This window comes from Medicago truncatula, chromosome 2 (genome assembly GCF_003473485.1).
Source record: "Medicago truncatula cultivar Jemalong A17 chromosome 2, MtrunA17r5.0-ANR, whole genome shotgun sequence".
Classification (NCBI taxonomy): Eukaryota; Viridiplantae; Streptophyta; class Magnoliopsida; order Fabales; family Fabaceae; genus Medicago; species Medicago truncatula.
Window position 1 is genome coordinate 13,201,759 of NC_053043.1, and position 18,328 is coordinate 13,220,086.

At 31.8% G+C, this 18,328-nt stretch overlaps 2 protein-coding genes across 2 annotated transcripts; both read right to left on the reverse strand.

Moving 5' to 3' along the window:
* Positions 1 to 7,607: 7,607 nt before the first annotated feature.
* LOC11412496 (uncharacterized) lies at positions 7,608 to 8,791 on the reverse strand. Its single transcript, XM_003594721.4, has one exon. It carries the CDS (start codon positions 8,503 to 8,505, stop codon positions 7,666 to 7,668), a length of 840 nt encoding a protein of 279 aa, XP_003594769.1. The 5' UTR covers positions 8,506 to 8,791; the 3' UTR covers positions 7,608 to 7,665.
* Positions 8,792 to 15,561: 6,770 nt separating this feature from the next.
* On the reverse strand, positions 15,562 to 18,328 carry LOC11412497 (glucan endo-1,3-beta-glucosidase, basic isoform). The gene is made up of 2 exons (XM_003594723.3): positions 18,097 to 18,328; positions 15,562 to 16,626 (listed from the first exon to the last, which is right to left on the reverse strand). The coding sequence occupies exons 1-2, from the start codon at positions 18,311 to 18,313 to the stop codon at positions 15,674 to 15,676; spliced, it is 1,170 nt and encodes a 389-aa protein (XP_003594771.2). The 5' UTR covers positions 18,314 to 18,328; the 3' UTR covers positions 15,562 to 15,673.

Below are 18,328 nucleotides of genomic sequence, written 5' to 3' on the forward strand. Positions count from 1 at the left end.
TTCTTCAAATGCTGTTACTTCTGAGCATGCTGTGGATTCTCATACCTCTAGTGAAGGAACTTCTTCTTCTTCTCAAACTGGTTTGACACAAGAGCAATATGTTCATCTTGTATCCTTGCTACAGCAATCATCTTTGGTGCCTTCAGCAACTCCTCCTAACCCTGCCAGCACCAATCATGTTGCTACATCCTTCCCTTCTTCAATTGATTTCACTTCAGGTATAAACACCATTTTTTCTTGCTCTCTGCATGTTCCTTCTGATCATTGGCTAATTGATTCTGGAGCTAATGAACATATTTGTTCCTCATTACATTTATTTCATTCTTATTATAGAATTAAACCTATCTGTGTAAATTTGCCAAATGGTTCATCTGTTATTGTTCAATATGCTGGCACTGTTGTCTTTTCACCTCATTTTCACATCACACATGTCTTATATTCTCCTTCCTTCAAAGTTTATCTCATATCAGTTTCTAAAATTTGTCAATCATTACCTTATCATGTTCATTTTTTGCTCAATACATATGTGATACAGGATGTGAAAACACAGAAGATGATTGGTTTGGGTAATCTCTGTGATGGTCTTTATAGATTGCATCCTTTTGCTCCTGCTTCACCTCAGGCTCACTTCATTTCTTCTGCTGTTTCTCCTACTAATAAAATGTCTTGTAATTCTGTTTCTTCCAATAATAATGTTTCTAGTATTCCTTCTAATGCAATCTGGCACTTTAGATTAGGACATTTGTCTAATCAAAGATTGTCCATGATGCATAGTTTGTACTCCTCAATTACTATTGATAATAAAGCTGTTTGTGACATTTGTCATTTTGCCAAACAAAGAAAATTACCCTACAATTTGAGTACTCTATTGCTTCATCTAAATTTGAACTATTGCATTTTGATATTTGGGGTCCTCTTTCTGTTACTAGTGTTCATGGACACAAGTATTTTCTCACCATTGTTGATGATTTTAGTAGATTTTTATGGGTCATTCTGCTAAAAAATAAATCAGAAGTCTCAAATCATGTCAAAAATTTTGTCGTATTGATCCATACTCATTATCAAATTACTCCCAAGTACATAAGATCTGACAATGGTCCTGAGTTTTTAATCCCTGAATTTTATGCTTCTAAGGGAATCATACACCAAAAATCATGTGTTGAAACTCCCCAACAAAATGGTAGAGTTGAAAGAAAGCATCAACATATCCTTAATGTTGCTAGAGCTTTACTTTTCCAATCTAAACTTCCAAATTTTTTTTGGTCATATGCTGTTATTCATGCTGTTTTCTTAATAAATAAAGTGCCTACCCCTCTTTTTAAACAAAAATCTCCTTATCAACTTCTTTATGATTCTTTACCTGACATAAATTCCTTCAAAGTTTTTGGTTGTTTATGTTTTGCTTCTACTCTTCTTGCTCAAAGGTCCAAACTTCAATCTAGAGCAAGAAAGTCTATTTTCTTTACAAGTTAGGATCTAAAGGCTATGTTCTTTATGATCTTGACAACAGAGAGATATTTCTCAGCAGAAATGTTGTTTTTCATGAACTCATTATACCCTATAACTCTTCCACTCCATCTTTTACCTCAAATTGGCAATATAATTCACCTTCATCATTTGATATGCCTGAACCACCTTCATTCCCTTTATCTTCCACTATATTACCTAATCTTTCTTCTGACCAGACCATCCATTCTACACCACGATCCACATTTAATCCTTCTTCCACTCTTAGAGTCTCTTCTAGAACTAAGAAAAGTCCATCTTATCTGCAAGATTATATCTGTAACCCTTCTACTAATTCTGTTTCTTCTGCTAATAAATCTTGCATTTTATATCCTTTATCCAATTTTATTTCCCATAAACATTTATCTAACTCACAACATACCTTTGCTTTGTCTCTTGTTTCTCACATTGAACCAAAATCTTATGCTGAGGCTATCAAATCTGATTGCTGGAAACAAGCTATGCAACTTGAACTTAATGCTCTTGATCAAACTGGTACTTGGACAGTTGTTGATATTCCTTCACAAGTTAAACCTATAGGATGTAAATGGGTTTGCAGAATCAAGTACAATGATGATGGTTCTATAGAGAGGTATAAAGCTAGACTGGTAGCTAAGGGATACAATCAAATTGAAGGGTTGGATTATTTTGATACTTTTTCACCAGTTGCCAAAATCACTATAGTCAGACTTGTAATTGCTCTAGCTTCAATTAATCATTGGTTTCTTCATCAATTAGATGTAAATAATGCATTTTTGCATGGTGATCTTCAAGAAAATGTTTACAAGAAGATTCCACCAGGATTATCCACATTCAAACCAAATCAAGTCTGCAAATTATCCAAATCCTTATATGGTCTCAAACAAGCCAGTAGAAAGTGGTATGAAAAGCTGACCACTCTCCTTATTTCCAATGATTATAAACAAGCTGCATCTGATGCTTCTTTGTTTACCAAATTAACTTCTGAGACTTTCACTATTATTTTAGTCTATGTTGATGATATAATTTTAGCTGGCAATTCTCTCACTGAATTTCATATCATCAAGAATGCTTTACATCAGGCATTCAAAATCAAGGATCTTGGCATTTTGAAATATTTTCTTGGCCTTGAAGTAGCTCATTCACACAGTGGGATTTCTCTATGCCAAAGAAAATACTGTTTGGATCTGTTGAATGATTCAGGCCTTCTTGGTTCTAAGCCTGTTTCTACACCCTCTGATCCCTCTATCAAACTTCATAATGACACTTCACTTCTTTTCCCTGACATTTCAGCTTATAGAAGACTCATTGGCAGATTGATTTACTTGAATACAACCAGACCTGACATTACTTTCATTACCCAGCAATTGAGTCAGTTTCTTAGCAAACCAACTCAAACTCATTATCATGCTACTCTTAGAGTTCTAAAATACCTAAAAGGTTCACCAGGCAAAGGAATTTTCTTCCCACGCGCTTCAGGATTACACATTCAGGGATACACTGATGCAGACTGGGTAGGCTGTAAAGATACAAGGCGTTCTATCTCAGGACATTGTTTCTTTCTTGGACAATCTCTTATATGCTGGAGAACCAAGAAACAACCTACAGTTTCCAAATCCTCTTCTGAAGCTGAGTATAGAGCAATGGCATCTGCTACTTGTGAAATGCAATGGTTATTATACTTGCTCAGAGATTTACAAGTTCAATGTGTTCAACTTCCTGTGCTTTATTGTGATAATCAAAGTGCTATGCACATTGCATCAAATCCTGTTTTTCATGAAAGAACTAAACATCTTGAAATTGACTGTCACATTGTAAGGGAAAAGCTACAAGCAGGCATCTTCAAACTCCTTCCAGTTACCACTCATGATCAAATTGGTGATTCTTTTACAAAGGCTTTATATCTTCAACCTTTTAGCCTCTTGCTTTCCAAGTTGGGGATGTTAGACATCTACCACCCTCCAACTTGTGGGGGGATATTACACAGTCCAGATTCTGATGATCAAAGGCATAGAAATACAAAGCTTATGGTACAAGCAACTTAGATAGTGTAGTACAATGTGTACTTTCTTGTAGTACAATTCATATTAGCAAGTACAATAGGCTGTAACACATTTTCAAGTTAATGAATCTTTTCACTCTTTCAAAGTTTCTTAATATTCTATATGAATATAAGAGCATCCACATTCACGCTATTCGTTTTAGTGGTATAAATGGACCTTACATAATATTTTGTGTGACTTAACACTTTCCAATTATTTATTCCCTAAAAAAAACAAAAAATATTTAAACAAAACAACGGAGATAATGAACCTTACATAGCTTATGTCTCAAAGATTCAACACTCTAACAAAGTATTGGTAACCATGGAGCCACACATTATTTTGTCTAGTATTTATGCTCTTAGAATCTACAATAGGTCTTTTACTACTATCGTGAACTACTATCTTAATTTGGCTTCATTGCACTAATTTGAATTTGCACAACTTTTTTGTTTCCTTTCCCATCTCTTCTATCTTAACTAAAAGAAAATTTTAATTGGGACAATTTACCTATAAACGGATGAGCTGGTTTCTCTTAAGAAAAAAGGATGAGCTGGTTCAATTAATCTAAAGGCCTAAAACGAAACTTCAAATGAGACCATTTAAAACTTTAGAAATAACAAAGTTAGAAGCCTTTTAAACTAAACTATTGTACATTGATGTAAGAGGGGTTAAACTTTACAATAACTCTCTATTTCTAATATATATAATATTTTTCATACGACATGCATTATTCAAAGAGACTTATTTAATACATGAAGAAGGAAGAAAATATGCATTCTTTACAAGATTTATTAGTGGTTCATGCATGTAGTTGGTGATGTTGTTATCAATTGAAATGAATGATTTTTTGAGTCATATTTAATACATATAAAATGAGGGAGATATATAATCTTTGCCAAATATATTAGTGGTTTGTGCATGAAGTTGAGGTTGTTTGTGATTGCAATGTATGACTCTAAAAGTCATGTTTAATATTGATCATGAGAATGGGAAAAAATGAATTTTGTGTGAATTATCTAATATTCAAAAAAAACTTTTTAATTTAAAATTAAAGATATATATTAACTTTTTTTTTATCTTTTCTTTATTTAATAATAAAGCATGATTGGGTCCACCATGGTTCGATATGTAAGTTATGGTGCCATTTAATTTGGGAAAGGAGAGTTCTTTCCCACCATAGGAAAGTTGATCATGTCCATTAAATTAAATGAGGAACATATTTCTATCATACTCTATCAACCACTAGATTATTTTTTTATACTATCTTTCACACAGTTTTACAAACTCTTTAACTATTCCTAAATGGCCTACATACCCTAGTCACCAAGTATAAAACTCTTGCCCCTGTCTCTACTTAAGAGGCAATCATATGAACAACACATCAAAGCAATATAACACGGCAATGGGAAAAAAAATAAGACAAATGACTTTTACATGATTTTATATTTTTACTATTAAAAAAAGCAGGGAAATTAGTGACGGAAAAAATAAAATCCCTCACAATTTTTTTAGTCGTAAAATTTATTGACAAAATTAGAAAGGGATTTCAAGTTTTCCATCTCTAAATTTTTCTCACTAATTTTTTTTTTTGTAGTGTTTAATGTTATATTAAGTGTGTTTTTTTTTTTGTACTGATCGACTGAGAAGCAAGTTGCAACTTTTTAGTATCAATTAAATTCATTCAAAATTATCTAAGCATAAGAGAGAGGGGGGAGCATCGGAAAAAAAAATAAGTTGTGAGGCAATGTAGCAAGCTTCATTGTAAGAGGAAATGGAAAAATCATAATCACATAAATGTTTAGATAATGTTAACAATTTAGATAAAGAGTCAAAGCATGCATGGCTACAGAGTCGCAAAAGGATTTAGGTCATGTTATAGGTCTTATTGAAAATTTACCAGGTACACGCACTTAGCAAAAGCTACAGACATTGGAACTCCAAAACACCTAGCTAAGCTCACGAGGACGAAGCATGAGTTGTCTATATGTGAGTATGATTTATGACCATAAATTTTTTATAAGAAAAAAAATATTAGCATAGAATAAAACTATTAATTCAGTTTGATATTAATATAGAGTAAAGTTTCCCATAGAAGGAAAAGAAACACTAGCAACCCTCATGAAGTAAAACATATTCATCATTAATTGGTCAATGATGATTGATAGATACATGAAGTTTTCAATTTTCATTAACTATTTTAAGGATATTTTCAAGTCAAGCAACACTAGCAACCCTGTGTACGTTTATTATTTTTTTACTCTTTTAAACATAATTGTTATTCTAACTTTTTACCTCTATACTAAAAGTTATTATTCATACTAGAGTTAAAACGATCCAAGTTCCAACAACTCCCTTACAAAAGTCAGCAAGTCATAAACGCCCTTTCGGGCCAAACCAAACATACATGAACGGAAGCAGAGCACAGAGTCGCATAAGTCTTGAAACTTCAATCGTAGTCCAAATCGAGGGATGAACAAACGACTAAAATTCATCATAATTCATCGACGGTGCAAAAAGCAATCGCAACGGATAAAGTCATTAATGTACGATGAACGACTACTACCGTCAACACGGAGCTTCTACGCACATAGCTCTTTCGAACAACATCCGGCAAAACAAGTCTTGTTGAATCCAGATCGTGGGATGCATCCAACGAAACAACACACAAATGAACAGAACCAAGAACCAGATCTTGAATCCAGGAAACCATAATCAAGATTATCAAACGAAAACAGAGAGTCGAAACCATACCACCACCCAACTTCATCTTCCTGGAACAAAAAGAAAACAGACGAAAACAAAGACTAAAAACACACCGTCGGATACCCACGAGAAAAACAGCTTGTCGCGACGAGAAGCAACCAACCCAGCGACGAACAATGCTACATCTCGACTTATTGAACTCCAGAAAGGACAACCACAACGGTTACATTTGGATTGGAAGGGGAGTTACGGCGGTGGAAACTTTTTCCTAGCTAGCGAGTTGTTAGAGCAAAATTTCTAGAGAGAGAAAAGCAATTATACACCTCCCGAATCAATTGGTCTTTCTAAAAATGGAACCAAACATACATATTTTAATAGGGAATATGGATTCCTTTCGCAACACATGAATAAATGGAATTCATTGGATTTTTGTCTCTAAATCACTAGCTTTACTCCAGGACCGGCATACACACAATAGTAGAATTTGTATGATCAATGACATGAAGATGTTATAAACAAATCATTAATAGTACAAGTGCACATGATGAATATAGAGACATAAAAAAATTTAAGTACATAAAAGTGATTTTGGTTTTTTCATAAATGAGAGTGATAATATTCTAAAAGAGAGAATAAGCTGCAACTACACTATTCTAATATAAATTATATAGCATAACTAAATTTTTCATTCATTTCTCCGTAATCATTACAGTGACCAGTCACTTATTTATAGCTTAAGATCTTAACAACTTAACCAATGAGTAATGACTCATCAATCTAGATCCTTCTAAAAACACGACTTCATCTAATATAACATGGCCTATTTTATTATGATGGACCTATCTTGATTCATTACATTTTCATATTACATGTTTCCTAATGACAGTCAGTCATTTGTTATTTTTAGAGTCATTTTATGATATTTTTGAGTTCACAAACAAGATTAAGCAGCAAGAAAAGCAAGAAAAAACTGAAGAAGCTGAAAAAAAGCATTGTGTCATGATTACTGAAAAACATGACACAATTTGGAGCTTTCAAGAAATATGCTTTCGGCATTTGTGAAAACGTGTCACGATGGCAAAAACGTGACACGATTATGGAAACCCTAATTTGGGTGATTTGTTAGACAAGGAAGAATAGGTGTAGTATACCAATTAGGGGAACATAGATGATTCGAAAGACCTGATCTCATCTCTCTTCATATTTTCTAACAATCAAATCAAAATAAACAAAATAATTTATATATTCTAAATATTTACTTTATTGCTAAATTGAGATTAAGACAGTCCTCGTGGATACGAACTTATTTTATTATTTCGATGCATTTTTAGTACACTTGCTAAAAATCTATCATTTTCATTTATCAAAATTACGTGGATACGAACTTATTTTATTATTTCGATGCATTTTTAGTACACTTGCTAAAAATCTATCATTTCCATTTATCAAAATTACAACCTAAAAAGATAGAATTATTTAGGGAACCTTTCGTGACTCCATTGGAATTGATAAGACCTTTGTTGGAAGCATATTTAACAAATTGAGCTATGATCTCATTGCTCTTCAAGGATGAACTATTATCTTCTTTTTTTGTATGATTAGACTTTGCTCCAGGAGACCATATACCAGTACGAATAGTTTCAGCTATAACTGCACGTATATCATCACTTGGATGTTTGTAAGGACCCTTCACTTCAACAATAAAACCTTTTCCTCTACTACGGTATATTTTTGCTGCAGAAGAAAGACCAGCAAAGTTGGTAACATAATAGTGTGCCATAGTCACCATGTAAGCATTGGCATGGTTTTTCTTTTTCTTCATTTGTAGAACAAAAAAATTGTCAGTGTATGAATTATCATATGAAACAATAGTGGTCTCTATAATGTAATCTTGTTTAACACTTATACAAGATTTGTATACCCCCGAATTTGCAATACCCTCTATCCCTCCATGAAGATAATCACTCCCAACCCTTTTGATATCCAAAGTAAAAGCAGATGTGATATCTGCATCGTCGTCCCTTAATCCAAAATATATACTCTCAACACCATTGTTGTCGTGTCTCGCTTCCAGTTGAAAACAACAACCATGCTCTAATTTCTTACCTACTTTGTAACGTACACCCCAAGTTTCTGTTTGGTCGTCTTTCCAATTGCTCATGGAAACCTCAAGGGAGTTTACCCATAGTGCCCTGGTACCGGTGGGAGCCGATATAAAACAAGGACAATTGATGCCAAGGTTGGAATTGCGGCTGCTGTAAGCATTTCCCATTGTAACTTGTAAGTATGTAAATCAAAGGTTTGTGTATCTGAAACTAGATCCTTTACGATTGCATGCAGTATGGCGATTTAGCCGTAGGCTGTTAGGTTTAGAGACAGAAACTTTGTCTAAAGAATGGGATATGGATAGTAGGATCGACGTTCGTAGCTAGAAGAAAACCATGAATGTCTATAGAGTTTGTTTTGAGCGTTTATATTTTTTCCCACCTTATTATATAATTACCTAGGGCATATACAATGTAAATTCTAAAGAACAGGTACATGTATGGTAGAATTTTTTAATGAGTAGTGGCTATGGCATATTGTAGAAAGATTCATAATGTTGGGTGCGAAAAAAAGAAGAGATTGAAGAATTGGATGCGTAAAAAAAAAAAAAAAAAAAGAGATTGAAGAATTGGATACCAAATTTCATAATGTTCGAAAGGGAAATCTTAAGGTTTTTTTTTTTTTTTTTTTTTTTTTGAATATTGGGAAATCTTAAGGTATTGGTTAAGAGAACAAAAATAAAAAATTGTATTGGAAAATCGTGAAAGTTTGTGATTTCAATTTTTTAAAAGTAAAAAAATTGTTGATTTTAATGCAAACTTAATAATTTTAGTTTCTTTATCAGTCCAAAAGAAAGTGCTACTACCATTTCCTACCACCCTCCTAATATTATCATCAAACCAATTACCTACTCCTGATCCGACCCCTTCCCTCACCTTACACATCATTCTCCACCAACCAGACACCTCTCTCCCTCCTTCCTTCCTGAATTCGACCACCAACCTCTCCGTACCGTGCCTTTAAGACACGATACCACAAACCATCTATATCAACCAACAACCTCCAGCACCATTTCCCTAACAAAGATAAATTAAATTCACCTAACCTCCGCACCCCCAAACCACCTCGATTCACAGGTAAACAAATAGAATCCCATTTTATCCAAGCAATTTTTTTAGAGACCTCACAACCCCAAAAAAAATAAAAAATAGATTCGATAGAAGAAATTATACTTGCAGGTGTCTTGAAGAAGGAAAGAAAGTAAACCGGAAGAGAGGATATGACATATTTCAAAAGAACCAAACAGTCACCAAACGATAAAAGATTATTATTCCACGACGACAATCTTGCAACAATTTGGTCCACTACCGGTTTCAAGAATCCATAGCACATATCAAATTGCGTAAAGAATCCATAGCATAAGAATCTCAAAGATCCCTTTCTATCCCTTCGTTCCCATTTACTGGTTCTTACTTTCTCACATGAGATAAGATTCTCCAATATCTTTTCTATAATATGATGCGACACCCATATAATTAAAATATCAACAAAAAATATTAGTGAACCAAAATTTTAGTAAAAATAATATTATACCAAGTTCTTTGAATTTAGTAATTTATTGTCCCTGAAATAACACTGTATACAATAACGAAGGTGGAAGTATAACAAATTGAAGAACCTACCCCAGAGAAAATCCATCACGTATGTAATTGTAGACTCACCATATATATAGACTGTTTATAGCTATGCCCTAACATGAACATTATTTTTTTCTTTTTAAAAACTAAATATAGCCATATACATAATCAATGGGAACCAGTCACAACACTCGCACCAACCTTGGTAACGATAGTACTTGCATGAGCAGATAGAATGAAAATGATCACACAGGTGTTTGATGTGTAGAATACAAAACAGGTCACAAAAATCGTACTTGTGGTTCGAGAGCATACATTTTGCATTATGCGATACTCTTTGTGGAGGGATCTTGAATGTGTTTAGTGTGACTATATGCACTCAGCCACATTCAAATTGTCTAATTAACATTACACGGCTAAATTTCAATGAAGATTTTGATTTATATAATCTTTTTAATTTAAAATATCAAACTTAAAATTTAAATTGTCTTGATCTCGATCAAACGACCTAAATATGGTTGACTATTTGAAGTCGCTGGATTGTGACCGCATACAACCCATATTACCACCTTATGTTACAAGAGGTTACATTACATGATCTATATACTCTTAGAGAGTAAGTTAGTAGCATCTTATCAAGCATTATTATAAAATAAAAAAAATAAAAAAACTGATGAAGCATATATTTTTTTTTTATCTCTCCCATAACAAACAATTTTGGCTTACTTGCATGTTTGATGCCTTATGTTTATTTTAGGTTTTAAGTTGGTCTTTTATGTTTTAAAAGTTTTAAGTTGGTCACTTACGTTTTAAAGGTTTCAAGTTGGTCCAACATGTTATTACTCATGTTGGAATAAGTTAGTCCATTCCGCGACATGATATTGAGTATAATAAAATAAAATAATTTTAAAAAATTTAAAGCTGCTTTTCTAAATAAGTTAAATTTCATCGTCCATATTGTCGGCTCGAATCTTCAAACAGTCAAGTGATAGAAGAAACTAACTTATTATAATGTGAGTAACGTATTGAACCAACTTGAAACTTTTAAAATATAAATGACCAACTTAAAATCTAAAATAAACACAAGGGACCAAACATGCAATTAAGCCAACTATTTTCTACTATGTCTCCCTCTTCTCGTTTTTCTATTCCAATGATTCTTCCACTATTTTTTTTAATTCATATAAGTCTTTTTTTTTTTATCATATTTGTTCTTTTATTTTTTTAACAATGTTACGTACCTATCTTATTTATCGAATCTCAACTTTTTATGAAACAAGATTTTGTTTAAATTTGAGGATAATAAAAAAATACTTTGTTTAAAGAAAACAAATTTCAGTTTTTCAAATAGATAACATTTATTAGTTTTATTGAAAAATATAGAGTAATTGAAGAAAGGTATAATTGATAAATTATACCCTTAAAATACCAAAATGACGAATTGGTGGTATAGATATTCGCTTGAACTTAAAAAAAACAATATTTGCTTTTTTTTTTTTTTGGTAGTGTAAACATATATTTGCTTGATTAAATATTATCATATCTTCGGATCGCTATCAGAAGGAAAAAAAAAACAAAAAAACTATAAATAATATGATAAATTAAGTTTACTCCTTTTGTTTTTATAAAAGTTTGATATTATGAATTAATGAAGCGAGACAAACTGGGAAATAAAGAAATTAAGGTTACGAAAGAAAATCGCCTCTTAATTTTCCAACATGACATCTCTAGTGTTCTCATTATAGGTTTTCTCTTCCATTTTCTTCTTTGATGGGTTCGTTTTGGTCAATTTTTGACCCAAAATCATCCATCATCATCTTTTTATTTTCATTTCAATCTAAATAAGTTTTTTTTTTTTTTTTTTTTTTTTTTTTTACAGATTTAGATCTTTTTTCTTCGTGATTTCATCGTCTAAATGTGACTTTGTGTTGTTCGTCGTTTTGTGCATTGTTGTTTGATTTTATGTCTTGTTTTGGTATTCATTTGGTTCCTATTTAAAGATCGACTATTCGATCAATGATTTGGACGTCAACGTTGTAGATTCTGAAGCATGAATATTCCAGCCACTTTTAGTTTATCATATTATTTGTAGATATTTTATCGGGTGTATGTTATTAACTTTGATATTGTGAATTTGTTCTCATCTTCATCCTTTATATTTTTAACAATGTTGATTGATGTAGTCTGTCAATTTGAATGAACGAATATCATTTTTTTTTAAGTAATATTTTTTTTGAAAAAAAAAATATTAAAGTTCATATAATACATAAGTAATTGATTCTCATTCTCATGAATTAATTATTACTATGAGAGTTCAATTTTTTAATCACAAAGAATACCACTAACTGCATGCATCACATTCTTCTCATTTTAATGTATTCAATATGTTTTTTTTTTAAATCATACATGTTATGTGAGAATTAATATTATATATGTTTAAAATATAAAGTGATATAGTTTATTTGTACATAAAGAATAATAATAAATAAAATGCAAATTGATGGTAAAATTTAATATTTACTTTTTACCAAAAAAATTATAACATTAAGTACATTTATGTGGTATATGTTATTATCTTTAAGTAATTGATTCGTCTTCAATAATAGGGATGGCAATTGGACCCAGACTCAATAGATACCCACAAAAAATACCCACAATGGGTAGGATAAAACCCCGCTTTTATGGGTCTGGGCACGGGTACAGGTAATACCCACAAAATTAAATGGGCAAGGGCACGGGTAAGGGTACTATACTGCCCAGACCCGCATATACATATTTATATAATATCATAAATTATTTATTTATTTTTTATGTATAATTAATTAATTTTATTTAGTTATTTAAGCCTAAACCTAAACTTAAACCAAACAACTACTTAATACAATAACAACTCCATCATGCCGGTGTATAATTTTTTAGGAATATTTCGGATGTTTTCTATTTGACTAAATACCACGGTTCATATTATTTTATGAGTTAATTTTAAAAAATTGAGATCGTAGTTTTATTTCATTTGTGATGTTTTTTTTGTTTTTCCATAGTTAAAGTGCGGGTAATGGATGCGGGTATGGGTACTTAAGTACTCATAGGGTATGGGGAAGGGGACTAAAGTTGTTGCCCAAGAGGGTACGGACACGACTACAAGTATTTTTTATAAATGCGGGTATAGGGACGGGCACCCATTGCCATCCCTATTCAATAATGACATAAAGGTCTGTAAGATTTCACTATTTTATAAACAGATTATAAATTCAACAGTTTTTTTTAATAAAATAAGTTACATCAGTTTTCACTTTAACTTATGCGAAAAAATATTCTCAACATTGGTTTTTTTTTTTCTTTCCAAAAAAATTAGTTTTTCTTTAGTTTATTTTAGAGGTTATTTGTTTAGTTTCTCATTTGTCTTCTTTTATTCATTTTTATTATCTTTTTTCGTTTCTTCCTTCTTTTGGCACACATTAATAAAAATAAAAGATTATTGTGCAAACACAGAGGTATATTGCTAGTACTAAACAAATATGGTTTTTTGTCCTGATGAGTTTAGTTCAGTTGGTATGAACAAACAATGCATAATATATGCAAGGTCGGGGGTTTGAACCCTGACCACCACAAAAAAAAAAAAATAGGGTTTTGTTATAAAAAAAAGTTCACCCATCTAAATAAGGACATATATTAATTATTATACAATATATTTGTTGGTTAAATTTATTATACAATATTTAATTCTCATCTAAACATTTATGCTAGCGAAAAGACGAGCAAATGACGTCTTTCGGCTCTATTATTTTGCATTAACATGTGACTTTTTTGTGTCAAGTTGTTTATTGGCTGGAGCCCACACATTTTAAATGTGGAGATGTGGGGTGTCTGAAGAATTTATAACTAACTCTGGTGATGTGGCAAGTTAGTTACTTGATTCACTTCTAGTTATTCACCCTTTCATTCATGTTTTAAAATCTATACGATTCTCCTTTCTTTCTTTCCATCCAATCACTACATTCATCATTCTCCTTTTCTCCCAAACTCTATAACAGTCTCAACATATTCCTTCAACAACATTCCATTCTTTTCTATAATCCTCACCAACTTTCAAAGATTCATCAACATGCCTATTGATATAACACGAGTTTCATCTGACTTTGGCACCTTCACTTATAAGGTTTATGTCGACCAGAACCATTCTTTCTGTTTTTCGACGACTTCAAACAACATTGTTGAAGAAGAGTAGCTAGCTGCGACATTGAATACTAGCTAGGTTGAATCCTCTTTAGTGCGTTGTGGCGTGTAACAAAAACGAGGGAGAAGAGTTTGCTTCCACAATCCACCTATGTGTTCGTGATAGGGTATTAATCTGTCAATTAGGCAATGAGAACTCCCGAATTACACTGGCTCACCCACCACATTCTCTTCAATTTCCAAAAAAAGTGGTAAACATTCGACGTGGTTTACCGATTCAAGAGCGAAACGACACATTGAAGACGCTTTTTGAGAGACATATGCAGATTGTCACACCTAACTTTAACAACAAAATGGTTCACAATTGGAGGGCCCGTAATTACTCACAGGATCAATTGTTGTTTGGTTCACCAATGCCCTATGGTGCGTATCTCATGCATGTTAAATTTGTGTAAGTTTGGTAATTTAACTTCGTACATTGTTTTCATTATTTGATTTGTTCTTTATTCATTCTTGAATCGAATAATTATAGTGAAAAATACTAATTATTGTAAGTTTGGTTATTATTGAATAACGATATTTTATCATTTTTGGTCTTGTTCTTTGTTCATTCTTAAATCGATTTTAATATTGTAAGTTTGGTTATTCTTGAATAATAATAATAATAATAATTCATAATTCTTGATGTTGTTCCTTATTCATTCTTGATTCGATTTTATTATAGTGATTTGATTATTTAATAATGTGTTTATCATTAACACATGAACATTACACATATGAAAATAGCACACATAAAATGTTGGTTTAACTTGGTTTTTTTTTTTTTTTAATTCTTGATGTATGGTGTTGTGTGTTATTTCAAAAACATATGAAATTTACTTTATTCATTTCATTTTAATCATTTGTTTACAATATTTTAATATTGTTAGTTTGGTTATTCTTGAATAATAATAATATTTCATAATTCTTAATGTTGTTCTTTATTCATTCTTGAATCGAATTATTACAGTGATTTGATGCTTTAATAATGTGTTTATCATTAAAACCTACGAAAATTACACACATAGTGGTTGATTTTTGTAAACATCGACGTGTCATTCGTGTACACTTTTCTCTGTAAAAGGGATATGGAAATGATCCAGCAGCGGCGGCCATAGTGGAACCTTGACTTTCTATTCACTTTGAATATTTTTCTCATTGCTATATGCTTTTATTTTGAGGGTGCCAATTCTCATAATGTATTTGCATTACAATTTACAACCGAAGCTGCTTTAAAAAATAAATTATAACTGAAACCAATAATATGTTTAATAAAAAAAATCTTTTGGTAAAATTACAATTATCATATTTTTATATATACTATCATATTTTCTTGATAAAAAAAACATATTTTCTTTAGTGTTAAATGATCAAATGTGACAATTATTATAAGGCAGAAATAATATTCAATTTTATTATATGAGTCGTGATTACAAGATCAAAACAAGACAACCATTTTATTGCAGACATGCATACAAAGAGAAACCTTAATTATATAAATAAATGTCACTCTTAATCCATCAATTTCTCAATCCATGTTCCCTAAAATCCAAATGGATACTTTTTCTGTTTATTATTAGGATTAAATACTCCAAAATGTTTCTCCAACTCAGGATTCTTCTTATTCTCATCAAACAACCCAAATATATAAGTCTCAATAGGTCCAGACCTCATTGGTGTTCCACCATTAACATGCCTAATCAAATTATCAAGATAAACTCTTGCATTATCATAAGTAGCTGCAAATCCACCATCTGAAGGCCAACCACTCTCAGACACAACAACCTTAACAAAACCAATTCCAGTATTGTCAATTGCAGCATGTAATGAATCCAACAAAGCATCAAATAGATTTTGGTATCCCCTTGAACCATCCCTAACCACAACATTAGGAGAAGTGAATAAAGCATATTGAAGTGAGATGTCTTTTGGGTTATCTTTATAGCTAAAATAAGAGTAAATATTTGCAAATAAAGGTGCATTTGCATATACTAAGTAGCCTATAATTGGATCCAAATATGACCTCACATCGCTTCTAAATGAACCTTTAGACGGCGGGTACGAAGTTCCTATCATGGTCATGTCAATAGCCGTTGAAACCTTGATTTGATCTTGAAAATTTTTCGCTCTTATTGCTTGGTATATGTTTTGGATTGCCGGAAGGACGAATTTTGCAAATTGAGAAGAGCCGCCAACTGGATTAACTTCATTACCGACCGCGATGTATTTGATTTTAACACTAGGGTAGAAGTTTAGTACATTTTTTTGTACCCATTGATTTGCAATGTCTTTGTTGTTAGCAATGTTTTGAAGATCGGAGTTAGGCACACCTAACATAAGCTCAATACCAGAGTTTCTAAGTGCTTCAAGAGCATCTGGGTTTGGATCATATAGCCTCATTCTTTTGATGTTGTTTGATTTGCAAAGATCTATTGCTTCACGTTGTGATGGTAGATTGGTTCCTTCCATGCCATAACAAACACCTATTTGAGCACCTGCTTGTGAAAATATTGTATGCATCTCTTTAATCAGCTCAAGTTGTAACATTGTAATTAGTGTTAACATATAAACTACTAAAAAAAATTACATTAGCAAAATTAGAGTTTAAAAAATGAAATTCTTCATTAATTTTGTCGGCAAACTATCCACTAGATTTGTGCTGGAAATTAAGAAGTGGCTGAGAGTTGTCCATGCCAATTGCCACACATAAAAACACTGCGGTGGGCCTATGCTATAAAAATATTAGTATAGTTCCAAACTCAAATCAAAATCATTTAAATAGACGTTTATAAAATACACATAATTTAACTATCTTTTATAAATACATATTATTTAATTATTTTCTCTGTCATACTTAATTTGCATTCATGTAAGTGTTTAAAATATTTTATTTATGTTTGTGACCAAACTAATGTATCTTGTAAATTTTTAAAGCCGACTCAACAACGAAAACAAAAAAGGAAATGGTATAGATTTCCTTAAAAAAAAGTAAAGATAGTCACACAAAGATAGTCACACAGTACGTCTCCATTGAGAACGTGTCATAGAAAAAAGAAAAATTTAATATTATTCATTGTAAGGAGCTTTCTGACTTAAAGTACAAACATGACTTTGTTAAGGATGTCATTTATCAAGCGGGCAGGAGTATTAATGAAGAATGAGGCGTCTGTGAACTTCCTGATTAACCCACTAGATAGAAGATCGACATTTAGGCATGTAGATGTTATGGTGTACGCATGGGTAGGAAGAAAACACGGATGTGTGAACTTGACTGTGGTTTCACCACTTATGGGATTATGGACGCGTCAAGAAAAGTGGTCAAACATGAGAAAGCGTGTTCTGACAATCAGCATATACTTTTTATACCATTTGATTTTGACACTTTTGGTTTTCTAACACCAGAGATTGTTGACCTTCTTCATATAGTACAAAGGGTCGTGCACAACAATGTCTTGTCTTCTAAGTTCATGAATATTGTATTTACGAAAATTGATTTTGTCATCTAAAAAGGCCTTACGGCGCAATTTATTGCATGTTTATCTTCTATTCATGTGTAATAATCTTTGATATATAAAAAGAGTGTATGGTTGTTGAGAGCATAAAAAATGAGAGTCTCATTTTGACTTAAGATCCTCTAAGAAATTAAGAAGTCTCACATTTATGGAAACAATGAAAATAAATGTATTTATAAATGATAGAGAGTTCCATTCATAGGTTCAAACTTTTAGACGATAAACATCTCACAATTAAGAACACAAACTAACCCACTATGTTGCAAAACTTCATTGGACCTGTGTAATATGTCTACTTAAGAGACAAAAAATTAAATACATAAATTTAATTTATTTTTTTATCTAATTATTCAGTCACTAATTCAATATTATCTATTTCTGTCCAAAAAAATCAACTTTATTGTTTAATAGTAAATAAGAAAATTAGCTAGGAACTTCTACTTGTTTACTTACTTGTCAAGCGAAGAGTTACTGTAAACAGTGCAAACAGTAGCAGCAGAGAAGCCATTACGGTACTGTTGCTTGTGATCATGCTAGGAAAGAAAGCTTTAACACAAAGGAAGTGTAATAAAGCTTGAGTATTAAGTTGAGTCCTAAACTTATTTTTGCAAGTCACATATTTATATAGAGATTCATATGCAGTGACCAATACCTCGTGGTCATGGGTCATTAGTATTTAGAAATT

Bases quoted from the DNA above. Each gene is read 5' to 3' on its own strand.
- LOC11412496 (XM_003594721.4), bottom strand. From the start codon at position 8,505: ATGGGAAATGCTTACAGCAGCCGCAATTCCAACCTTGGCATCAATTGT.
- LOC11412497 (XM_003594723.3), bottom strand. From the start codon at position 18,313: ATGACCCATGACCACGAGGTATTGGTCACTGCATATGAATCTCTATAT. The intron at 16,627-18,096 runs GTAAGTAAACAA...TTTCACAAGCAG, and splicing joins AGTAACTCTTCGCTTGACAA to GTGCTCAAATAGGTGTTTGT.